Genomic DNA, 26522 nt, shown 5'->3' with positions numbered 1-26522 from the left:
ACTTACAACAAAATGAAAAATTGTAAGATTAAAACCACACGTATTAGGTGTGATAATTAATGTGAACAAGTACAGTTCTCCAGCTAAAAGTCAAAGGTCTTTATGGATTTTAAAAATTTAATCTAGCATTATGACATTTGCAAGAGACACATCTGGGGAATAAAGCATAAGAAAGAGATGGGCAAAACTGTGCCAGCTAAACAAAAAGAAAGCATGAGTGGCAATCATATTAGGGAAAATGGAATTCAAGGTAAAGGCTATTTAAATGAGCCAAAGAATGATTTTTCTAAGGATATTTTGTTCAAATAAAAGTTTCATTCCATTCAGAAGATGTAGTAGTTATGAGCTTATACATAACTATGTATCATCAAAATACATGTTACACATTAATATATAACATATATAACTATATATACATCAAAATACATATATATTTATATATAATAAACATAATTGATCAATAAAAACAAAATGATTCTTTAAAAGACCAATAAAATAAATTTTGCAAAATCTGATTGAGGAATTTTTAAAAATCCCACAAATACCATTAGGACATAAAAAGGGGACAAAGCTACAGATAAAGAAAGATAGATGTCTTAAATTGTAAGACTTTTTAATAGTTTAATATATTTTATAAAAATAAGTGGATGGTTTTCCGGGAAATGTAAATTACCAAAAGCCCAGAAGAGAACCGAACACACCATTATCCACAAAAGAATTTAAAAGGTAGATATCTAACCCCCAACCACCAGAAAAAAACAAAAACAAAAAAAAGGAAGAGGAGGTCTCACCTTCAAAGATTTTATGAGTATATTCTACAAAACAATCAGAAGCATAACTTCTGTGTCATTCAAATTGTCAGAGCATATTGCAATGGTAAAAAAATCCCTAATTAATCCCATGAAGTAAGCATAATGTTGATACCAAAATCAGACAAAAGTGATTCAAAAAGAACATGATGCTTTAAAGTTGGATTTTTAAAAGCCTCCCTTACGAATATAGGTATAAAACTCTGAAATAAAATATTATCATATGGAATCCAGTTGTTTATTTAAAAGGAGCATTTTAAAACCAAATTAAGTGAAAAATAGCATTTAAAATGAATTAAGTGAAAAATAAAAGCAAGTTAGTATTACAAAGTGTTATAAAACAAATCACCGTGTTGGGGGGGTGTGCGTGCGCATGCGTGCATGTGTAAATGCAAAGAGTCTGGCGCGAATCACAGGAAACTGTTCATAATGGCCACTAGGGGCAGATGGGAGGTTTGGGTTGGAAGAGAACTGGGAGAGGAACTTTATTATTTCACATCCCGTGTAATATTTTAATTTTTATAAACATGGATTCATAAACTAGCTCTGTAACTTACAAAGAAATGTCGAGTTTGATAATAGAATTAATTGTGAAAGGTCATGCCAGGAGCTAGAGGAAAAATCTGGAGCTTCACATTTATGTCTTTCAAAAGGAGGCTGAGGAGGAGGACTCTCAGGTTGTCCATACACAGATGTTCTTCCGTAGGTGTGGTCAAGGCATAGCGATGACTACAGCAGGCATCAAACTCCAACGACACAGTCTTAGGTATCATGCTTAGTGACTAAGTCAGAGGAAGACAAATACTGTATGTTTTCACTTATATGTGGAATCTAAAAATATATATATAACAAAACAGAAAAAGACTCATAGATTCAGAGAACAAACTAGTGGTTACCAGAGGGCAGAGAAGTAGGGGGAGGGGAGAAATAGGTGAAGGGGGTTAAGAGGAACGAACTGCTAGTTAGAAAATAAGTCACAGGGATGTAATGTACAGCACAGGGAAAATAGTCAATATTTTATAATAACTTTGGTGTGTAATCTATAAAAATATTGAATCACTATGTTGTACACCTGAAACTAATAAGTCCATTATACTTCGAAAAGTTAAAAATATATATATATAATTAAATTTTAAAATAGAATGAAAAGGCAGCTGGGAGTTCACCCCTCACTCCTGTAACAAGGACTGTGAGACCCAGACAGGTGGTAACAAGTTTGACATGGTATTCTCTTGCTGAATTCTCTTCTCTAGGAGTATACATTCTAATTAGACATTTAATAATAGTTTTTCAATTCATTAAATTTTTTTAATGTGGTTGCTACAGTACAGAAGGTTTAGTCGTCAAATTTACAACCAGACTTGATGCTAGCATTATAGCAACATAACCTCATTTGTCCTGTAAGACAAGGGTACAAAATATCAGTATATCATGAGTGAATACATATTAATAATTACTGGGACATTAGTTATCTAGGATATCCTGCCGCCTCTGTACTACATCCTTAAACTGTACTTAAAAACATCTGTGCAGTCTTTCTCTGACAACTTTATATAGGCTGAGTCAGAAATATCTGATTTACCCTCGTCTTAATCCCAAAGGGTAACCAAGGGGTCTTAAAATGATGTTGTCACGTAGTGGTTGAAAAAACTGATAAATTATAAAGGAAGCCTCAGTTCACCTTCTATGATAGTTGTGCACAGCTAGTTTTTCTAAGTTCCAGTAGCTACTTCACTACCTGAAAATTTCCTGTTTGTGGTCCTGAATTATTGTTCGGCACTTCGAAAAAGACTAGCTATCAGATCTAGGGAGAGTAAGCTTTCTGTTTGGTAAAACAAATGGGGCATTTGGAAGGCATTTGGTTTTACATGCTGAATAAAGAGCTCTTGGGTTTTGGTTACTGGCTAGTCTACCAATATAATTTATAGGCTTACAAAAAAGTATGGCATTTCATGGGCTTTCCTAAATAGCTTTCCTTATTCTCTGCTCTTTGATAAGTAATCAAACAGTAACATTTCTCAAGTCACACCTGAAAATTTCTACAAGCTGAGATGAAGTGAACTTTTTCTGATAAAAATGACAAAGCTGGGTTTGAACAATCACTTTCAGGGTTCAATAATCCCAGGGGTGGTCCCCTTTTATCTTACACTCACAGAGGAGGAACCAATTGCCAGGTTGAATTATCTATCATCTTAAAAAAAAAAAAAATCTGCCCATGGCTGTAAAACAACTACAGATTGCTTTCTTTGCACTCTTGAGGAGCTGACAGGGCCCCAGATGGAGGTGTTTTTCAGCAAGTTGTCAAGTGATCCATCCCTCAAAAACAACCATATCATCCATCGGAGTTGTTTCTCTTTGCCAAGAATTATATTGGTTCAGGTGGGAGAGGCCAGGATATGATGAATCCAGGAAAAACAAAGGCCAGAGAAATGTGTAAACAGAAATGAAAAAAAGAAAAGGTGTAATTACATTTAAATTCTGAAGGTCATTTTTGGAGTTGTTTTACAGTGACTTGATTTTTTTTCTTTCCTTCTACTTTTTCATTCTTTCCAGAAAAGTGGGCTTTATGACATGGATAGTGAGAGGTTGCTTTGTGTGATTTTTGAGGAAATCAAAGCTACAAAGCCATATTGAGTAGGAGTACCTAAAACATACTAAATTATCATCAGCAAGCCAGGGGTCTTTTAATTCATAGGCCTAAGGAAGGTGTAACAGGATCATTTGAAAGAATACAGCTAAAGTGATTGGAAATGGACACACAGCCCTAAAGAATGACTGTCCAACAAATCTGGAAGTCTCCCTTGGGCTCTGATGTCCTCCATATTAATCTTACCTAGCCTTCGAGACTGCTGTTCATCTAAGTAGTAAAACCATTGGAAAAGCATGCAAATTCTATTCTTATTCTGATACAACTTTGAGGCTGGAGAGAGAAGTTGTGACTGAACTGCTAGAGGGGTTTTTTTGTGCTTTATATATATGTGGTATTAATAACATTCTTCTTTATCTGCAGTCATTGTAAAATGCCATAGAGGATGATGAAAAATATGCATTCCCCTTGTACTTAGTTTTTCCTTACATTTCCTCTGGAAGCCAATTATTCTCAATGATCTCCTTTATACAATCTGCTAATAAATATTTAATAAGTATATACTCCATGCAAAACACGTGGAACAGTTGTGATTATTTTTTTACTATGATAAATGAATTTCATTTTTATGGAAGTATAGTTGATTTACAATGTGTTAGTTTCAGGTGTACAGCACAGTGCTTCAGTTATACATATATAGTTGTGATTATTACATACCAGAGCTGTGCTTCTCAACCTCCTCATGACATAATTAGAAAATGATAATACCTGTCTGGCACACCTGGGGGGGCAGTCACCACCACAGAGAACTCTCTGATGGAAAGCATGACACCTCCAGTCTTCTTAGGCAATTCAGAATCTATAAAGAGTGTTCAAATATTCAACTGTGGTAAAATTTTAATGGCTGTAAAAATTGATTTTAAATTTTTATCACTTTAAAAATATTGCATAAACCATAATAGAACATGAAAAAGAACACATTTATATGTATAAATGAATCACTTTGCTGTACACCAGAAACCAACACATTGTAAATCAACTATACTTCAATAAAAAATAAATTAAAAAAAATAAGAATAAAAAAATAAAAAATTTTACAGCCATCAGCATCTCATGGCACACCCACAAATAATTGGGGGCCCTTCATATACCAGTTGGGAAGCTCTGTACTTGAGAAATAAAATGCCCCGTAGAGATGGGCTTATCTTTACTATTCTCAATGTGGGAAGAATCCAAACCAGAAATGTTCTGCTGTGTATGGATTTCACAGGTTCTCTCATCAAAAGTCACATTATTTTTCAGCATTAAGTTAAATTTAAAAAGTAGTTTTGGGGCTTCCGTGGTGGCACAGTGGTTAAGAATCTGCCTGCCAATGCAGGGGACACGGGTTCGAGCCCTGGTCCGGGAAGATCCCACGTGCCGCGGAGCAACTAAGCCCGTGTGCCACAACTACTGAGCCCGCATGCCACAACTACTGAAGCCCATGCTCCTAGAGCCCGTGCTCCGCAACAAGAGAAGCCCGCACACCACCACGAAGAGCAGGCCCTGCTCGCCACAACTAGAGAAAGCCCGCGCGCGGCCATGAAGACCCAACACAGCCAAAAATAAATTAATTAATTACTTTAAAAAATAAAATAAAATAAAAAGTAGTTGTTTTTCTTTTTCCCCTGTCATCAGGAGTTTTCTTTCTTGGTGTCTGCTTTGAGATACCATGAACATTCTTGTCCTGTTGCCACTGTTCCTGTGTTTTTGGCCTTTCTCTGCTTGAGTGTCAGTTTGTAATCTTCAAAAGCTGATGAAAAAATAAATAGTGTTCAGACAGAGAAAAAAAGACCAATACAATCAGAGAGTAACAAGGACAGGATAAGATTCCTGCTGGCCAGTCCAAAGTTCTGCTGTTTTTCTTAAATGCAGAGGCAGTTTTTTAAAAGGTAAGAAGATAGAGATGGTTATTATATCTTTATTTTTGAAAGGTAAATATCACCATTGTTTTCCTTTTCTTATAGTGATAAGGTGATAAGACTTATTCCCAATACAGAAGAGGAAGCATATGCACTGAAGAAAATATACCAGCAACTGAAGGTAAGCGAGTGTCCACTCACTTATCATGATGCTCATATATGTGTTTACAGGGTTTTGCTGACTAGAGTTGAATAATTGGACTTCATTAGTCAAGGGAAGAAAATGATAAGAGATAGCCTGAAAGTGCCTTTAAAGGATAGTTAAGGTTACTCAAAATATTATATATCTGACCAATTATCTATTTACTAGTTCATTTATTTTCCATCTCCCTTAGTAGAATGTAAGCTTCATGAGAGAGCTTGTCTATTTTTGTTCATTGCTCTGTTCTCAGTGAGTGTGTTGAATATCCTAGGAGCTCAGTAAAATTTTTTTAACAAATGGATTTAGTTTGTAATTTTCCAAAGCTTCACTTCTCCTCCTTGAAATCTCCCTGCTGATCATCTAGACACTTTCCTTCTAATTAAAACTTCAAGCAGACGTGAGTTGAGGAAAAGAAAGCTAGAAATTCAAGTTAATTTTGCTATGTTTCAGTGAGTCCGATAAGAGAATTTTGTTGGCAAAGGTTGAAGGGCTTTGATTATTCAATCTTTGACGAATTCTATGGTTTTTAGGTTAGAGGGTTTCTCATCTCCCCATTACTACAATATAATTGAGTGTTAACTTCAGCTAAAAGCTAAAAGGTTACGATGAGAAGTGTTGTGATGGGCTCTCTTCCATGCCTACCAAGAACAGAAGCATCCCATAAATTTTGTGGTGGTTTAGCTTCATTTTAACGGACAGCAAAGGAGACTTGCCAGGGAGGCCTCATTAATCTTCAGTGTGGGATAGACAAGCAAGTGTCCTAGGACTGCCATACAGTTGTACCTGGAGACGGTGTTAGGGGGATGGCAGAGGAGGGATGACAGAATCAGTGGCTTCTGGAGATATTTATAATTATCAGACTTTTGGTCTTTTGTTTTTGGTTTGATGTTTCTCTTTGACATCTTCCCTTCAGATATTGAATTTATTTGCAAATGAGGTTTTGAACTTTTATTGATTTCCTTTCTTCTTCCTCATCTGCAGCCCCTACACATGCAGTGTCCTGTTTAAGCTTGGGGGTCCCATGACAAGGGCTCACAGTGAGAATGCAGGAGCTTATTCCAAACTGTCGTGATTTTATCCAGTACCAGAGAGACTGCGCTCACCAGGCATTTCCTAAACCTCCTCTCCCCCTCAAAGGAATCCCTGCTTCTGGGTACTGACATTGACCTTCCTCTGGTCACATATGATCATCAACCCCATTATAGCCTTTTCAGCAGCGATACCTGAACACTCTCTGAATAACCCACCAGGGACTCAAAAGTTACACAAAAACAAAGCAAGTTTCAAGCAGAAGTTTCTGTCTCCATTGTGTTGTAGAACTATCACTGGAAAAGAACAATAGACCCTTTACATCTTAGAGTGCAGTATTCCAAGGAACAAATATTCTGAACCAAATATTGGAAAACATGATTTGTCAAAGGACTTTTCTCCCAATTTGTGAATATATTTACATGGTAAGCCTTACAAAGTTATAAAAATGGAATTGCATAGTTCTGTATGCAGTGATCACTTACCATTATCAAAAGCAATAAGATTACATCAGTGAGAACTGTGGGATTACTTATAAACTCATCAGTCATTGTAGATGGAACCGAAAGATGTTGAGCATAGACAGGATGGTGGACCCTAATGACAGCACATTTACATTGTGCCCTTTTTGTACTTAAAAATGCTCCTGCATATTGTTTCCCATGTGGTCCTTAAGGAAAGGGAATAAACTAGGGGAGGAAACAGTTTGGATGCAAAGGAGCTTAGAAGATAACTGAGAGAAGAGGGGAGGGACTGGTGAGGAAAGAGGGGAGCAGAGCAAGGGGGGATGGGGAGTTAATATCCCAGTGTTGACAATGTTCTGGTGAGTCCACGTCACAGTCGCATCCAGCCCTTGCAGTCACTACATGCCAGTCATAGTGATAAGTGCTTTCTATGAACTGCCTCATTTTAACGACCCTATGAATTGAGTACTATCATTACTGCTATCTTACAGATAGAGAAACTGGGAGAGACAGACAGAGGTTAAGGAACTTGCCCCAGGTCACAGTGCAGAATTGGAACACACATCTAAGCAGTGCGAAACCCTCTAGAACCCAGGTGAGGCTACCTCTTGCCTCTAGTCTGTGTACTCTGATCGTCTTCACAATGGAGAGGATCAAGGCCACGTTTGCAGGGCACTGGAGCCTGGTCTCAGAATGTGATCATTATCATGCTCTTACTTACTTTATTCCTTGAGTCAGGGGTCACCAAGACCACCCCCAGGTCCAGTGATTGCAGGAGGAGCCTCACAGCTCAGCCTACAGGCCTAATTAGACCTATGATTTATTATGCAAAAGGATACAAAGCAAAATGAGCAAGAAGAAAAGGCACATGGCGTGAAGTCCAGGAGAACCCAGGCACAAGTTTCCAAGAATCGTCTTCCAGGAGAGTCACACAGGATGTTCTTAATTCCCTCGGTAACAAGTTGTGATGACACATGTGAAGCTCGCCATAGACGTAGCGCCTGGGGATTTTATTGAGCCTAATCACGTAGCCCCCTTGCCTCACACGCACCAGAATTCCAGGCTCCTGCAGGAGAGCAGGTGTTCAGCGTGAGCTACACTGTTTGCACAAACACTTTAGGCACCGTGAACTGCTCTTCTTGGTTAGGATGGTAGGGACCCTCCCACAATCTAAGTTCCCAGGCCCGTCTTGCAGGCAGGCCGTTCTAAGTCTAGCAGATTCGGGCCTGCTATAATAACTCTTTTCTGCGCATTTCATTCCTTTCACTAAAGAAATTGTTTTATTAGGCTGAAGTTTGAGGCACTGAGCTTAACTAAATTTCTATCAATAAGCATCATGTTAACTTGAGGTCGTTTTAAATTCATATGATTTCATCACGTGTTCCTCTTGCACTACTGAAAGCAGCAATTCTGGCCAGGCAGAGAAAAAAGCCTGCAGAGAAGAAAGAATATGACTGTCTGTCATCTGATGCCCTGTGGAGCTGATGGGACAGAATTGGGGCCATTGTTAACAGCTCCTTTGCACACCCTGTGCACTGCCTCCAAGGGGAAGAGAGGAGGGTTTGCTGGGAGGCCTTGAGTTGCCTTCTTTCCCTACAGCACAGTGTGGTAGACAGAATTCTAAGGTGGCCCCAGCATTTCTGCCCCGTGGTGTACACCCTGCATAATCCCTCCTCTGAGTGTGGGCTGGGGCCTGTTAATACGATAGAATAGTCATTCTCTTGATATGTAAAGTATTATGCAGCAGGAGGGAGATTACCTGGGGTGGGCCTAACCTAATCAGGTGAGCCCCTTAAAAGCAGAGCGTTTTCTCCAGCTGTTGGCAGAGGAAGAAGTCAGAGAAGTGCTCCCCCTGGCACATAGTCAAGCTGCTACGCTGTGAACTTCCCATGGGAGCCATGTGATAAGGATAGTGGCTGCTAGGATGTGAGAGCCATCTGCAGCTGACAGGCAGCAAGGAAATGGAGATGTCAGTCCTACAACCATAAGGAACTGAATTCTGCCACAACCATATGAGCTTGGAAGACAACCCTGAGGTCCAGATGAAATCCCAGCCCAGCTTGTATCTTGATTTTTGCTCAGTGAGATCTTGAAGAAAAAATCCAGCCAGCTGTGTCTGGACTTCTGACCTACAGAACTGTAAGATGATAAATGGGTATTATTTTAAACTGAGTTTGTGGTAATTTGTTCTGCAGCAATAGAAACGAATATGCACGGTAAGATAGCATTCCTACATCTTGGCCTTTGCTGGCTCTTGGTTTAATAGCATATATGAATGCTTTAAGTTACTTTTTCTGATTTCATTGACTGTAACCAAGCATTTATGGAAAAGTGAAAAGCAATTGGAATATATGCTTAGGCTAAATTCACAGTGCTTTATCTGAAACCGGAACAAATGCAAAGTGTATGTGCATTGTTGAATGGAATCTGAGACGGTATGGTCAGAGCATAGCTAATTAGAGAACTGCTGTTACAAAGCTGGTTACTTTCCTAATTAAATTTTATGGTTTTGCTGAAGAATTAAAACAAAAGTTAAACAGAAAACCATGCCTCCAGAGAACTGGATTGAGAAAGCACCAACCAATTAAACTGGTAATTAAGAGCATAACCATGATTTAAATAAAGTTATGATGGAAAGGGGACAGTTTGCAGGTGAGTAAAATTAAAGTCCGAACACCATGTTCTGCCTAGATTTCGTCACAGATTCTTTGTGCTCTGAAGGAATAGAAATGGCTTTATGTAAAATCACAGAGTTTCTCTTAAGAGAATTGACACAGCCTTGTTGAAAGAAAAATTAATGATGTTTGTTTCCAGTTTTCTCATCAGAGATCTGTAGGATAAAAAACTGTCCTGTATCCAAAAGTTCATCATTTTTTTCAAACTAAAACATAGCCTCAAAAATATTAGCTTTCTTGATATCTTTGAGTGACATATCTAGACTCATAAATTTCCATGGGAAAAAACTGCACTTCTTATGAGGAAGCCTTCATCCTTTCTCCTTTGCTTGGTTGTGAACGTGGCTGCTGCCTTTCCCAGGTGTGACCACTTTCCTCAGTATCGTGCTATAGTTGAATGCTCTTTTTTCTAATCCTCCTTGGTACCCGCCCAAGTCATGCAGCTGGACCTATAGGAGCTCCAGAACACCTGTGGTCCCTAGGAGCTTACAAGCTCAAACATCCAACTGGATGGTGGAATGGACTGGGAAACTTGTGAGAAGGAAGATGGACGATAGAATTCTTGCTATGGGAGTTGTTTGTTCCAAGTTTCATTAGAAACCGATTGTGCCATTAGAGGATCTCTTAAGCATGGCTGTGAAAGGCAGAATTCTAAGATGGCCTTCAAGATTCTTAGCCCTGGTATATACACACCTTCTCCCAGCTGTTCCATCAAACACTAATCTAGGTACTGCTTTAAAAGGATTTTGCAAATGTAAGTAAGGTACCAAATCAGTTGATCTTAAAATAGGGAGATTATCCAGGTGGGCCTGACCTAATCAGGTGAGCACTTTAAAAATAGAGTGTTTTCCCCACTCTATGATTGCAAAAGAAGAAATAGAAAGATGGACTCCTGCTGGCCTGGAGGAAATCAAACATCCAAGCTGAGAGCTTCCATGTAACAAGAAACTTCAGGAGGACTCTAGTTATTGACAGTTGACTAGAAGAAAACAGAGACCTCAGTCCTACAACTACCGTGAAACTTTACCAGCAACCATTGAGAATGTAAGAGGATCCTGAGCTCCAGATGAGACTGAAGCCTAAGCTGACACCTTAATTTCAGCCCTGTGACACCCTAAGCAGAAAATCAAGCCACTTTTGACCTACAGAAATGGTAAAGTAAGAATTGAGCTGCTAAATTTGTGATAACTTAGCAATAAAAATCTAATAAAGTGGCCTCAAGCAGCCAGTGACTCAGTGAGCTAGCTGATGATACACAGAACCATTATGAATGATACTGAAAGATAAAAGTGAAGAAGAGACCAAAACTTTGATCTGTCAAAATGTTTGGGGCAGGAAATAGCATTTACATCTTTTTTGTTAAAGGCTTTGTAAAGTAATGAAGCAACATTACTTTTGCTTTCTCTGGCATGATTTTTGAAAGTAAGAAAGCTCCTTATAATCCAGGCAGATGTCCAAATGCAGTTATGGATTAAATTTCAGGAATACAAATTTCAGATGTGGTATGCAGTTTTCTCCCTCTGTGTGGCTATTGGTAATTAGTAAACTCAATAACAAAAACATATTAAGAGAAACAATACAATCTGTGGGAAAGACAGGAATACATTGGAAACATTTTTTCAAAAGTAAAAAAAAAAAAAAAAAACCCTACAGTACTCTTATTATGATTACCCCAGATCCTTTATTTAATTTACTCAAATAGGTTGACAACATGACCTTGGACTAATACCACCATATTTTTTTTAATAGATATTTATTGGAGTATAATTGCTTCACAATACTGGGTTAGTTTCTGTTGCTCAACAAAGCGAATCAGCCATATGCATACACATGTCCCCATATCCCCCTCCCTCTTGAGCCTCCCTCCCATCCTCCCTATCCCACCCCTCTAGGTCATCGCAAAGCACCGAGCTCATCTCCCTGTGCTATGCGGCTGCTTCCCACTAGCTAACTATTTTACATTCAGTAGTGTATATATGTTGATGCTACTCTCACTTCCCCCCAGCTTCCCCCTCCCACCCCAAGTCCTCAAGTCCATTCTCTATGTCTACCTCTTTATTCCTGCCCTGCAACTAGGTTCATCAGTACCTTTTTTTTTTTTTTAAAGATTCCACATATATGCGTTAATATACTATATTTGTTTTTCTCTTTCTGACTTACTTCACTCTGTATGACAGACTCTAGGTCCACTGTATTTTAAGTTGACCATGTTTCCTTTCTGTTTGCAAGATGTCTCAGTTTTGATGTTTAAACAACCTGTTTTGAGATGAGTTTTTAAACTTTAAAAGTATTGGGTTGGCCAAAAATTTCGTTCAGGGTTCTCCGTAAGGTGTTACGGAGAAACCCAGATGAACTTTTTGGCCAACCTAATAGTTGCTCTTATTGGATGATAGTAATTGCTATTCCTAAAGTGCTTGAAACTGGACAGTTTGAGAGGTCAGGTCCAACCAGTCTCCCATAGAAGGTGATCTCAACTGGGCTCATTCATGCATCTGCCATCACTCTTACGTCTAGTGGTTGGCTGTGGGCTGGGATAACAGGACAGCTGGACCATGTGTCTCTTATGGTCTAGCTGGCTAGCCTGGGGGTCACAGGGATCCAAGAGGAAACTTACAAAGCTCCTTGAACCCAAGCTTGAAACTCAGATATACTTCTTTTTTGTTTGTTTGTTTCATATAATTTTTTTAATTGGGGTATAGTTGTTTCACAATGTTGTGTTAGTTTCTACTGTACAGCGAAGTGAAATAGAGTTCCCTGTGCTATACAGCAGGTTCTCATTAGTTATCTATTTTATACATATTAGTATATATTTGTTAATCCCAATCTTCCACTTCATCCCACCCCCCCTTTCCCCCCTTGGTGTCCATACATTTGTTCTCTACATCTGTGTCTCTATTTCTGCCTTGCAGACTGGTTCATCCGTACCATTTTTCTAGATTCCACAAATATGTGTTAATATACGATATTTGTTTTTCTCTCTCTGACTTACTTCACTCTGTATGACAGTCTCTAGGTCCATCCACATCTCTACAAATGACCCAATTTGGTTCCTTTTTATGGCTAATATTCCACTGTATATATGTACCACATCTTTATTCATTCATCTGTCGATGGACACTTAGGTTGCTTCCATGACCTGGGTATTGTAAATAGAGCTGCAATGAACATTGGGGTGCATGTGTCTTTTTGAATTATGGCTTTCTCTGAGTATATGCCCAGTAGTGGGATTGCTGGGTCATATGGTAATTCTATTTTTAGTTTTTTAAGGAACCTCTATACTGTTCTCCATAGTGGCTGTATCAATTTGCATTCCCACCAGCAGTGCAAGAGGGTTCCCTTTTCTCCACACCCTCTCCAGCATTGATTGTTTGTAGATTTTCTGATGATGCCCATTCTAACTGGTGTGAGGTGATACCTCATTGTAGTTTTGATTTGCATTTCTCTAATAATTAGTGGTGTTGAGCATCTTTTCATGTGTCTCTTGGCCATCTGTATGTCTTCTTGGGAGAAATGTCTATTTAGGTCTACCACCCATTTTTTGATTGTGTTGTTTGTTTTTTTGATATTGAGCTGCATGAGCTGTTTGTATATTTTGGAGATTAATCCTTTGTCCATTGATTCATTCGCAAATACTTTCTCCCATTCTGAGGGTTGCCTTTTCATCTTGTTTATGGTTTCCTTTGCTGTGCAAAAGTTTTTAAGTTTCATTAGGTCCCATTTGCTTATTTTTGTTTTTATTTCCATTACTCTAGGAGGTGGGTCAAAAAAGATCTTGCTGTGATTTATGTCCAAGAGTGTTCTTCCTGTGTTTTCCTCTAAGAGTTTTATAGTGTCCAGCCTTACATTTAGGTCTTTAATCTATTTTGAGTTTATTTTTGTGTATGGTGTTAGGGAGTGTTCTAATTTCATTCTTTTACATGTAGCTGTCCAGTTTTCCCAGCAGCACTTATTGAAGAAACTCAGATATACTTCTACCACATTCCACCAGACAAAGGAAGTCAGAGGGCCAGCCCAGATTCAAGGACTGGGAAAACAGACTCCAGTTCTTGATGAAATGGTTGCAAGGTGTGAATACAGACATGAGAAAAATTTGTGGTCATTTTTATAACTCACCCCACCCACATATCCTTTCCAGTCTGTCAATAAAGCCGAGGTGAAAGATGGCAGCTACCTACCTTGTCTGTATTCTCACTGCCATTGCCTTAGTTCTGACCCTGATTGCCTTTATCCTGATTTGCACTCATCTCCCAAACTGCCTTTCCATCACCTCATGTATGACTCCTACCTATTTTCCATACTGTAGTCAAGGTGATCTTTCTGAAATGAAAAACTGACCACGTCACATCTCTACCTGAAACCTTTTAAGTATCCTCCCCACCCATTGTCAACAGCAGTATCTCCAGCCCAGACTGCACATTGAATCATCTTGGAAGCTGATATCTGGTCCCCCTGCCAGAGATTCTGACTCAGTTGCTTGGGTAAGGCTTGGTTATTAGTTATCTTTTTAAAAGCTCTCTAGGTGAATCCATAGGTAGAAAGGGGAGTCAACCACTGGCCAAGGGTGTAGACTTCAAACGCTTTGGCATGACACATGGAGCCCTTGAAAACCACACCCTGCCTGTCTCTCAGACATTTCTCAGCATCCATCACTACCCTTGGCTCAGTGTTCTTCACCCTTGCTGTACTGACCTGATTATAGTTTCTCTCTGAAGGGCCTTTTCTCAAGCTGTTCCTCTTGTCTGGAATGCTCTTCTCCTCTTTGCCCTGCTTGTAAGCACCACTCACCTTTGAAGACTCAGCTAAAGCATAGATTGTCCTTGAATTCTTTGACCCTCACTGAAGTCTACAGACAGTATATCCTGGCATCCTTAGCACTTTGTACTTACAGCATCTTTCCTCCCCCAAACCATCCCCAGTGGAATGAGTTTCTTACAGATCTGCAATTTAGTGGATCCCTGAATTTCATACAGTGACTAGGGAGGCATTGATGGGAGAGAAAGGAGCGAGTCTTCAGCTGGTGCTAAAAGAGCTTTATGTGCAAAGTCAGGCGCTCACTCCTAGGAACACAGCCCAGACAAGACGTAGAAAAGACCATTATTCCTTCCTAACCCACCCATCGGCTTTCACTTCTTTTCCTGTTCTTTGTAAATCACCCTTTGTATTTATTCTTGTGATTTCACCTGGAAAACTAACAAGAACTGGAGGGCATGATTTTCACTTTGTCAAATGCGAATCTATTTCCACTTTTAAAGGACGTGAACATGGGATGGAGGATATGGGAATAGATGAAGTTCTTTTTCAAGGGCAGAGATGAGGCTTCTTGGTGACTGAGAGGTTTCCTATCCAGTGTACAGACTATACTTTGGTGCCATTTCTTGGACCCATGAACTTAGAGCAGCCTGTTCATCAGCCACAGTCACAGAGTTTGCTTGATTTTTAAAAGTTTCCTGTTTCCTACCATATTTTTTTTCTCTAGCTACATAAATGTGGAGTGATTTTCCCTGCCTTGCTTTGTTTTAGAGGTCCTTGGTGAGAAGGATGACAACTGTTTTAGAGAAATGGGCACCAGCATGTAAATAAGTACCAGTGACTTAAAAGGATTGACTATCACCATCCAAACACATATATTAAATATTTAGCCATGTGAGTCTTGGACAGGTCAAATGTGAAACGCAGTTAGCATGGTGATCATTGAGAGTATAACCCCTGGAGGTATACTTCCTAGGATCATATCCAGACTCTTTCATGTCGTATGAGTGTCAGCAAATTACCTAACTTCTCTGTGCCTCCACTCCCTAATCTGTAATGCGGGGAAATTCAGAAAGAGTTGATTACCCCACATTTGGGTTAACCTGTAGCTGGAACATATGTTTCTCTACACAGCAGCTATTTGTTGACATGCTGTGTCTCCCTCAGCAGATTGAGAACCTTCCGAGGGCAAAGACTACTTACCATTCTTCTTCAGGTGGGAGCGGTGTCTGACGCTCCCTGGTGCCTGGCTGTAGTAGGTACTCAACAAACCTTGAAGGAATGAGCAGATGTAATTCATTCATTCATCTACTTACCTATAATTATAGTACAAGCCACTCGAACTTGGATTCTAATCAAGAACATGTGTATGTCTGAATACATTTTAAACAGGATCCAAAAAAATGAAAATAGAGGTAGAAAGGAGAATTACTGTAGAATGATGGGTTAAGGGAGTATCAAGGAATAGGCAAAGGTTTAAGGTATAGGAAATTATCTGTCTCTTCAATTACAAAGGAAGTTTGACGCAGGAAGGGCGATTTCTGGAAAAGCTTGATGTAAGTTTCTTGAGAGAATCATCTCTAAGTTCTGCCATTTTCTGCTAGAGCCTCACGTAACTTTCGGATTTTGCCTTTGGGCATTGACTAACTCAATGAATACAATAATGCTAATTGCCAGAAATATTTCAATTTGAAAATCAGAGCTCAGGTGTTTAGGAATCAATTTGTTGTTTTCTAAAATCAAAAATGTCTATATCTCTTTAAGCGTTTGACATCCTTGATTAACACATCCCTTCCTTTCTTATAACCTAAAAACAGTTATTAGGGATGCCTATGTGGCCGTTCTCTATGCCCTAAAAACAAAATTCAGAGCAGCTTTTGCATATTCATCAGCCACCACCACAAAGACTTGACTTGATTAAAGACATTTCCTGTTTTCTACCATTTTGTTTTAATAGCTGTATAACTGTGGAGTCATTAAAATTCCCACTGTCCCACAAATACATCTCTTAGGCCTTTTCCTGATCATTGCATTTGCTTTGAGGCTATCTGATCGTGAGTGTTCTTCTCTTCTCCCACATTTTAGTCACATTTTGAAAGTGGGCTGTGATCTGGGCTAAGAATCAGCCTCATACTCTTGAGAAAGAAGAAAGGAGAAGGTACGGAGAGCATGATCGTAATCTCGTAGGGAAAAGGCATTGACCCAATGCAGGCACTGGTGATCTTTCAGAGGTTACACCACACGTCTTGTTTGTTCACTCCTTTAGAGAGAGAATGTTGGGATCACAGGCAAAGGACGCCTCCGTGTTGATAGACTAGGCTGAGCCTGGTGGTGATGAGATGAGGGAGCGAGCCCTGGGCTCGCAGGCAAGGCGTGAGTAGATGGAAGGATGAACAGGGAAAGGGCGGGATGTGTTCTTCTCTCATTCAGTAGTCCCACTCCTCCTTGCCCTAAGACCCTGGCCACCATATCGGGAGCCTGGCTTAGTGTAGACAGCCCATTCGTTTAGTCAGCAAGATCAGTCAAGGTCCAGTCAGAAACCACACCAGTAATTTGAACAGGAAAATTTTTATATCAAGTAGTAGTAACTAGTAAATGGTGACTGACTACTAAAAGGCATATGAGAGAAAACACAAGTGCAGAGAGCAACTACTACCCCCGGGCTGAGAAAGAAGGGACTAAGAAGTTGATAGAGCCTTTTTCACCACTCCCCATCCCAAGGCTGAGATTCAGGTCTCCTTGGAGTCAGTAGCCCACTGAGTGGTGGAGAAATTAACCAGGGTGCCTGCAGGCCAGAGCTGGTCTAGAGGTAGCTGTCTGCTGTGGTGTCAGAAGAACCTTCCAGAGAATAAGTGCAACTGGGACTCACATATGCCACCAAAAAGCCGTGTCGTGGGGGGGAGAAAGCACATGGGAACCAGAAGAAGCCCCTTCCTCTGCTGTATCTTACTCTCTACAGCCCTCTCTTGACAAAGCCTAACGCTGACCAGCTATCAAAGGAGAAATGTCTACAGGGTACAGCTCGAGCATCACAAAGCAGGACGGAAAGAGGGTGGATTTGCAGTTGAAAGGCAGTATATTAATAACACATCACCTTTGCTAGTGCCAGAGATAGGGTAGTTAACAAGATAAATTAAGGCCCTTATACTCACCCTACCATCTGAAGAGAAATAAAAAGAAGTGACAAAGTCACGGCAAGGGGTAGCTGTTAAGGAATGGCGTCAAATCCCTCTACCCACCAGAAAAGGAGAGAGAAGGGATTTAACAGTTGTTCTACACTTGACTTTGTGCCCAGCACACTGCTAGTATCGAATATTTATCATGTGATCTCTGCAATTTAAAGAAAGGTTGGGATTATTAACCCAATTTTTAGATGAAAAAAATGGAGCCATTCTGCTTCCATCCCACACAAGACTTTTTTTCATTTAAGGGAGTTCCTTGTGAACATGATTTAAGGAGAAGTTTCACCTGAAAATCTTTATCAGGTTTGAAAAAAATCTTTTGCTGAGATTCTTCCGTGGCCAGCTGAGAGTAAGGAAGGACCCTGGGATGCGCTAAGATGGGAGTCCAGATGGAAGGAGCTGGGGGCTTGCCGCGGGCAGACCTAGTTCCCTTTACAATGTTGTCCAGAAGCACTGTGGGCCTGGGCAATCAGCCATCTCTCCTGCCGTCCCCAGCAACACGCCTGCTTCTTTATTTCTTCATTAATAATGTGTTCAAACCATCTCAGCACATTTTCTTTCAGTATATCTAAGTAATTGACATCAAACATTACAAAATTATTTTTCTACTATGTGTGAATAATGCAGGAGCAGCTAAGAGACTAGAGGAAAAATAGTGACTGGGAGTATGGTATTTTATGGTATTTCTATTTTAGCAAATCTAAATCTACATATCACAGAGCTTCTTGTTTATCAGATGTATTTCAAAAAAATATTGGGCCAAGCAATTTAGAGACTATAAAGGAAACACAGCTTTGATTTTGTCATAACAATCTCTTGGGGTCACCCGATCCCTTGCAGGAGCATCGGAGTGCTTACTGGTCAAGAGATCAGTTGATCAAAGTTCATCAAGATAAATGATATATACTAAAGGCTGACTTTCATAGGATCCAAGATACTGCCTAGAATAATTTATTCCTTACACAAATAAGATCTACATCATACAACCATAAGTAGGTTCACTCTCAGATAAGGAATGTAAGAAACATGAGCCATAAAAGTTCATTCTCTGACGAGTATTATTTAGCCTCTTTTTCTTCAACAGACCTGTGAATAGTGGTCTCTAGAAAATGTCCAGGAAGCCAGAAGATGGCATCTATGGATAAGGAGAGAGCAGTTAGTTGAGGGTTATAATCAGAATTCCATATCACTTTAATTAAGTAGTAGAAGGTTCAGAAACACAGAAATTAAAATTATCTTAAGGGCAAATGCAGAGTAATGCTTGCAAAATTTTAAACTATAAGTCACACAGAAGGGAAAAATCAAAGACCGTAGTGAAATGTGAGTTCATCGTGAGCAAGCAGTGTAGAGTTACGCATCTACAAGCTGGTGTGCCTTCAGGATGCAAGGACTCTGAGCTCTCACAGGTTCCTGGAGGGGACTTTGTATGATGGTCCATTCGTTGTGCAACAAAATTGTCTTCTATTCTTCCTGGGCACTGTATTTCCAAACTCCCTTGCAGTTAGGTGTGGCCATGTGACTGGAATGTACACAAAAGTGATGTAGGCCATTTCTGGGCCAAGAGTTTAGAGAAAGGAAGCCTTCCCTCCATGCCTTCTTTCTTCTGCTGCCTGAATGACAGTAATAACAGGCCCCAAAAGGATGGAAGAGCCGTGACGTGGAAAATTTCTGGATCCCTGAATCACTACATAGAGGAAAGCTGCCTACACTCAAGAAATACCCACCTTTGTTATGTGAACAAGGAATAAACTTCTCTTGTATTTGGGTCATTTTTTGTTTTTGAGCACTGTAGGGAGAGAAAACTAATTTTCTCTCTACCCTTCTGTGTTCTTAGCTGAGACCCCTGTAATAAAAAGCAGTAACAAAAGAAAAACAAACAGAAGTCTATTAACAGGTATACTTCATGTATACCTGGGAGATACCCATGGGAAATTGAGTAACTCCCCAAGGTGACTTAGAATTCAGACTTAAATACCATCATAATAGAGAAAAAAGAGGGGATATAGGCCTCTTAGGGGAGAGTAAATGATTTTTAGGAAAGATGAATGGGCCCTTAGAAGAACAGACGGGAGGTATAATAGTTTGTGACAAAGTTTGGCTGGCTGTAGTATCAATTTCTAGTCTCCTCTCCTGTGATGAGTCAATCTTCCCTGGTTGATGAGACTCCTAGGGAGGGGAGTTATGTCAATTGACAGGAGTGTTTTTTAGAGGATGTGTTTTTAGGCAGATAAGGAGAGTAAAGAGAAAAGCCTCTCCCTGCATTTGCTGTTTTTCAAGTGCCTACAGCTTAAAATAATCAATATACCAAAGCAGCATATTTGGAGGTGGCATGTACTGAACTACTACAGTCATATTTGGGGCTGGCATATTCTGCCCTTCAGCATCATCACAGCTAATACTGAAGATGGTACATCAGAGTGCTGCCTTAACAAAAACAAAAATATATGGCATTAGCTTAGCAGCTGGGCAGTAGGTAGAAGGAGCGTAGACATCACAATCTGGAAAGAAAAAGACAAATATTATGTGATAACATTTGGTAAAACTATCAGCTGAACTTGGAAGGCAAAGAACGTTCTTAATGATCCTATAGCTCTAGGGAAAATAGTTGCAAATACCCAGAATATTAACACGTGTTGGTTCTTCTCGCTGTTTATAGAAAGGTATCAAAAGAAGGAGCTGAGTTCAGGCAGGAATTGACCAGTTTACAAGCAGAAATGAAAAAGAATTGGGGTATAAAAAGGCAGGGGTAATCAAACTGCTTCTAGGTCCTAAACAGAAGAAAAAAAGACTGAAAAAGGTTTTCTGCATAAAAGGTCCATTAAGATATCTCAGGTTTGCAAAGTGACTTAGATTAAGTGAGTTCCTTTTCTACCTTTCCACTCCAGCCTACTGTTTCCAATACCCTCAAAAGTGGCTTCCATTAAGTTAGGGGGAGGGGGCAGTGCCCAAGACCAGGAAGCCAAAAATTATAATAAGACAGATTTGAGAATTACATTTAGGAAAGAACTTAGGATGTGGTTACAAAGTCTATGTAGTTTCTGAGAGATGGCCCAAAATATCATAGACCTGATCAAAAAGTAAAAAAATATAACATATCAATATCAAATGGTCATAGCTGTAGGGGGAAAGTAAAGCAGGAAAGAAGGTTGAAAGGCATACAGTGTAATTTTAAATAGAACGGTTGGAAAGACATCATTGAAAAGATGGCATTTGAGCAAAGGTTTGAAGGAGGTAAGGGTGGGTTTTATCCCTCCACCTTTGGGAATACCCACCCCTTCCATATTTACCTGTCAAAAGGGCCAGTCCCGGATGCTAACTCATGAGACGCTTTTGCCAACTTCCACGACTGGAGGTATGCATTCTCCTGGAGCCCATGAAGAACTTTGTTATTCTCTTGGACAGTCTGTTCTCACATTCTGGTTTTCTTACTCAGACACATGTTCTCATTCACTCATGAGTTATGGGAAATGACAAACCAATCTGACAAGGATAACCTGAGGTTAATAGATTGTCACTCTCTTTGCCTTAACCCTACCCAACCTCCATCACCACCCGACATGTTTTGATATTGACAGTTGACATTTCTCTGCATCCTTTCACCCCTTCCAACCAAACTTCTGCTTATACACCCCTTCCACAGAGAAATATTACCTTTCATGCCTAATATACAAGGGATACACTTTTTACAAGATGTGTAGTATGTGTGTTAATACAAAGGATGAAAAATGTTAATGACCACCTATAGGCTTAACTTGAGTGAAGGGGACAGAATGGTTTTGAGATAGAAAGAGACAGACTTATGAGACAGTTTGAAGGCAAAAGAAAAGTAAAACCAAACAATTACAGAATTTAGGTTCAATTTAATCTGGGGTTAACAGGGAGGCTTTAGAGAGAAAGTAATGCTTAGTGATTCAAGTCCCTGGTTATTCTCAAAAAAAAGAAGGTGGAAGGAAAAATCTGATTTGCCTGGGAATCATTTGCAGACTATCTCACTGAACGGTTTCACCACCATAACTCCAGCTTACCTTAAAAGTAACTTTGTAAATACTGACTACAGATCTGAATGTTCCCAATACTCTTCAAAGAATCTATAATTGTTATCTTTAATGTTGTTTAACAGAAATTCATGGACATGCTCTAGCAACTGTCAGTTTCATTTAGTATCCATTTTATTTTATTTTTTTAACCACTGATTTTGCCTTATGAAGGCCTTTCTCACGTTTCATTTTGTTGTTGTTTGTTTTTGTTGTCTGGGGTTTTTTTTGGTTTTTTTGGCTGCATTGGATCTTTGTTGCTGCGCGCCAGCTTTCTCTAGTTGCGGTGCGCGGGCTTCTCATTGTGGTGGCTTGTTTTGTTGCAGAGCACAGGTTCTAGGTGTGCGGGCTTCAGTAGTTGTGGCACGTGGGCTCAGTAGTTGTGGCTCACGGGCTCTAGAGCGCAGGCTCAGTAGCTGTGGCACACGGGCTTAGTTGCTCTGTGGCATGTGGGATCTTCCTGGACCAGGGCTCGAACCCATGTCCCCTGCATTGGCAGGCGGGTTCTTAACCACTGCGCAACCAGGGAAGTCCCTAGTATCCATTTGGAATTGATAGAGCCTTTCTTCCTTTTAATAACAACCTCATTCCTCTTGGAAAACCATAATCCTGAAAGAAGTATGATAAAGTACAGAACGAACTCTTTCAAGAATAAATGTTTGTAATTTAATGAAAAGTTAAATGAATTTCTAAATGTTTCCTCTCAAAGAATTTTATAAGAAGAATTGCTAAAAGTAGAACAGTTTGGGACAAATCCTGCACCCATCTCTACTTGGGAGGTAAAGAGTACACGCATGTGATTGTACGCTCAAAGTGACCCTCTGTACTTAAACTGAAACATTTCAAGAATGCAATTCTTGTGTGACATAGAAGGATACTTCATAGAAACAGAATGATCCTTGGAACTAAAAGCATTTTGTTTGAGGGTATAATAGACAAAACCCAGATCAAACCTCAAAAATAGGAACAAAAATGGAAATCCAAAGATTAGTTTTGTGTCACAATTTCTTGTTGTAATGAGAACATTAGCTTTTTTAAAGTAAGATATAGAAAGCTTATAAAATTCTTATATCAACTTCATAAGATGATAAAATTCTTTTAGAACACTTTGCTATCAAGGGATTCCAAACTCTTTATAAAACGTTAGTTGATTTAATTCTCACACTTCCTAAGCAGGTAAAGAAATGACAAGCGGTGTGCGTGATGGGCTTTATCTCATTTTCTGCCAGGGAACGTGAGTCACAGTTACCCTTGAAGCAGAAATGGAGCTATAATTTCCTAACATTCGGTTGAGGCACTGATCTGACTCATTCTACTTTACCTCCCTTTGAGCTGAGCAGTAATGTTCCAATTTTGCTCTTATCTCTATTTCTGTAAGGTCTGGCAATGGGGTATTATAGTCCATGCCTTCATGTAGAACTTGACGAGATGCAGGAGAGGGGAAGATTTTTAGAAGCAGCAGCTTTGTTTCTGTTTTAAGGGGGTTAAACACTCAGGGTACTGGGTCTCAGTACATGAGAGTTATTCTGCTAATGAGGAATTCCTTTTTGTCGTGATGCATGTAGGGTTCAAATGGACTCATTAGAAGTTGGATTTATTTATTTTTGACTATAAAACAATACATATAGTGTTCAAAATTCAAAATGTTTAGAGGATACACAGTAAAAAATCCCCTCCCACTTCCCTCCTCTTGTCATGCAATTCTTCCCACAAAGGCAATCAGTGTTACCAGTTTCTTACAGGGACATTTGACACAAATCCAGGAAGGGAGGTAGTGGGGGGAGGGAATAAATAAAGATATTCCATAAATTATAACAAAACTATACACACTGTTCTACTCATGTTCTTCACTTAAGATATCTTAGCAATCATTCCATAACAAGATATAAAAAACTCCCTTATTCTTTTTTATAGCTCCATAGTCTTTCATTGTGTGGACATACCAAAACAACTTTAACCAGTCTTCTACTGGTGATGTTAAGACTGCTTCCAATCTTGTGCTGTTATGAACATTGTTGCAATGAAGAACCTGATAGGAAATTCATTTCCCATATGTACAAGAAGGATAACTTCTCAGAAATGGAATTCCTGGGTCAAAGAGGATATGTACTTTCATTTATAGATATTTTTCAAGTTGTTCTCCACTGGGATTTTATCAATTCATACTCCCACCAGAAATGTCTAAGAATTTCTATTTCTCTACATCCATGCCAACATAGTCTACAATCAAACTGTTTACTCAAAGATACATTATAGACTAAATAATGAGTTTCCCAATTCTTAAAGGAGATACTTGATACATCAATGGATATCTTATGTTTTCACAGGCCCACAAATTTAAAATAACTTGCACATAGCTTCAAAAGAAATTTTTTTAAAATTTGAACTTGACATAAAATTGCTTAAAAGTACAGGCCGTACCCCATTCACTATGACCATAACTTTGCCAAAACAATTCTGTGTCAGATTTCTAAACCTCAGCCAGCTAACAAGTTGTTTCAATAAATACTTGATATAAAACATTTCCAGCACTATCAAAAAGTCTGAACAATATATTGGAGCCTCTTATACTGTGATTTGGTCACTTGCAGGAAAATGTGGAAATATGCATCTAGCAAAAAGTAGAAAATACTATTTTCTATATGGTATTTAAAGTATATATCCATAGTGGGGGTAGGCATTTCAAAAATATGTGTGAGTTGGGATTTGTGATATTACAAGTTGAACTACAGAGAAGTTCTGCCAAGTGAGAAATTAGTTTTTATGAGATGTTTAAATGTATGTTGCATGTGCCGGCACAGCTAGCCTACTACACATTATAAATACAGCATTTGCAAAGGTATAATCAAGATGTCTGATATTCCAAATGAGGACTGGTACTCAACTATAAATTATGTCACAGATATCTTATAATATTTCTCTCCATTTACAACAGTTACAGGAAATTCTCAAGATTTTATTGTATAGATGTTTGGACAGGTACGCCCCAGAGCCTTGCTGCTCTCCATAGAGAGTAGTGTTTGGTAAAGTTCTAAAGTATTAGACCTTATTCAGTTATATAAAAATACTTGATTAAAAAAAAAAACCACAAAAAAAAATACTTGATTAATACTGTAATATCAACAGAAGTTTACAATTTATTCATGGCCTTCTCTTAAAAATTTTTGTTCTTGCAAAATGAGGCTCTTTGAGGAAAACTTCTTTGTGGTTATATTAAACAGGAAAGATTAAAACATGTCTAAGTTGGTATTACTAGAAGTTCATATGGCATGAAAACTGCCTCTCACTTAAACTTTTATAATACCAAACACTATTTGACACCATTTGAATTGGCTACTAAGACATATGGTTCTTTGATGCTCTTAAGAAAATTGTTTTTAGAAATATTGCCTTGTGCCCTTACTAATTCATTTCAGTTAGCCAGGGTTTGTAACTATTGTTACCAAAATGTGGTTAAGAAGGGATACACAGTTTCTACCATCTTTCTGAAGTAATTCAACCTGTTAAACCTAGGATTAAGAAATATTTTATTCTTGGGACTTCCCTGGTGCCGCAGTGGTTAGGAATCCGCCTGCTAATGCAGGGGACACAGGTTCGATCCCTGATCCGGGAAGATCCCACATGCCGCGGAGCAACTAAGCCCGTGCACCACAACTACTGAGCCTGCGCTCTAGAGCCCGTGAGCCACAACTACTGAACCCACACGCCACAACTACTGAAGCCCACGCACCTAGAGCCCGTGCTCTGCAACAAGAGAAGCCACCCAATGAGAAGCCCGCGCACCGCAACAAAGAGTAGCCCCCGCTCACTGCAGCTAGAGAAAGCTCACCGCAACTAGAGAAAGCTCACCGCAACTAGAGAAAGCCTGCGCGCAGCAACGAAGACCCAACGCAGCCAAAAATAAATAACTTAATTAAATTAAAAATTTTAAAATGTGCTAGCATTAAAAAAAATTTATTCTTGACATAATATTTTATATAACAATATGATTGTAAATTGTAATTTCTCCAGCAGGATTTTTCAGAAGCACTTCCCTCTGGTCTAGCGTCACTCAACTATGAGACCCTCCAAAACATCATCATGCTGTTCACAGGATTGCAGTTTGTTCACCACGGTGATGGTACCTATTACTAGGTCTTTAAAATAAATAAACATTTAAACATTCTCCACTTCAATCAGAAACAGCTGACTATTTCAAAACAGTCTAATTTATGAGCAAATCAGCATTGACTCATAATTGTTTTAATAGGTTTTATTATTTAGAAATGGTGAGGACAACAGATTAGCAGAAAACTACCATTGAAAAGACAGTTTATTATACTCACAGATCCCAAGAGAGGGAGTACACATTACACCATTGTGAATGTGGGGCGGGGGAAGGATACATCAGGAGTCACCAGTGGTCAGTCACCAGGGAGAGAGAGGGACCGTGGACAATCACCTTTTCATGTTTCTGCAGGAACAGGTGAGGCAGGGTAAACTGATTTAGGATTGGCTAGTTTGAATAATTTCAGTAGATTTTGAGGCATAGGGTCTGTCCCTGGTTGTCTGGTACCTAGATCGGGGGTACCTAGAGCAGATGTAAAATGATCTAGAGTGTAAAAGTCCAGTAAGAGAGGTGGTTAGGGGTGTAGACTGTGGATTGGTTGGTTTGTATTTGAAAAGCATAACCCCAGGGGTAGGACTCCCCCCAAGGAGGCCAAAGCAAGGTGACTCAGGTGTATTATTAAGTTGTCAAGAACAAGGTATACCCAGCATATGCATGCAGAGCAGATGTTAAAGCATCAAGTTTAGAGAAACTTCATAAAGGCACCAAGTTTATAGAACATGGTTAATGCAATAATGCAGACATTTTTTGCCAAACACTACTAGTTTTTCACTATGGCTGTT

General features: G+C 39.3%; 1 protein-coding gene across 1 annotated transcript in view; it reads left to right on the top strand.

The window, feature by feature from the left end:
* Positions 1-26522, top strand: part of CPA6 (carboxypeptidase A6) — a 264184-nt gene that overhangs the window by 101831 nt on the left and 135831 nt on the right. The window contains exon 2 of the mRNA XM_061171752.1: positions 5403-5478. Within this exon, the coding sequence (XP_061027735.1) occupies positions 5403-5478 (76 nt within the window). The remainder of the gene's footprint in view (positions 1-5402; positions 5479-26522) is intronic.

Source organism: Eubalaena glacialis, chromosome 17 (assembly GCF_028564815.1).
Source record: "Eubalaena glacialis isolate mEubGla1 chromosome 17, mEubGla1.1.hap2.+ XY, whole genome shotgun sequence".
In the NCBI taxonomy this organism is placed as follows: Eukaryota; Metazoa; Chordata; class Mammalia; order Artiodactyla; family Balaenidae; genus Eubalaena; species Eubalaena glacialis.
This window is presented reverse-complemented; position numbering and strand designations above follow the sequence as displayed.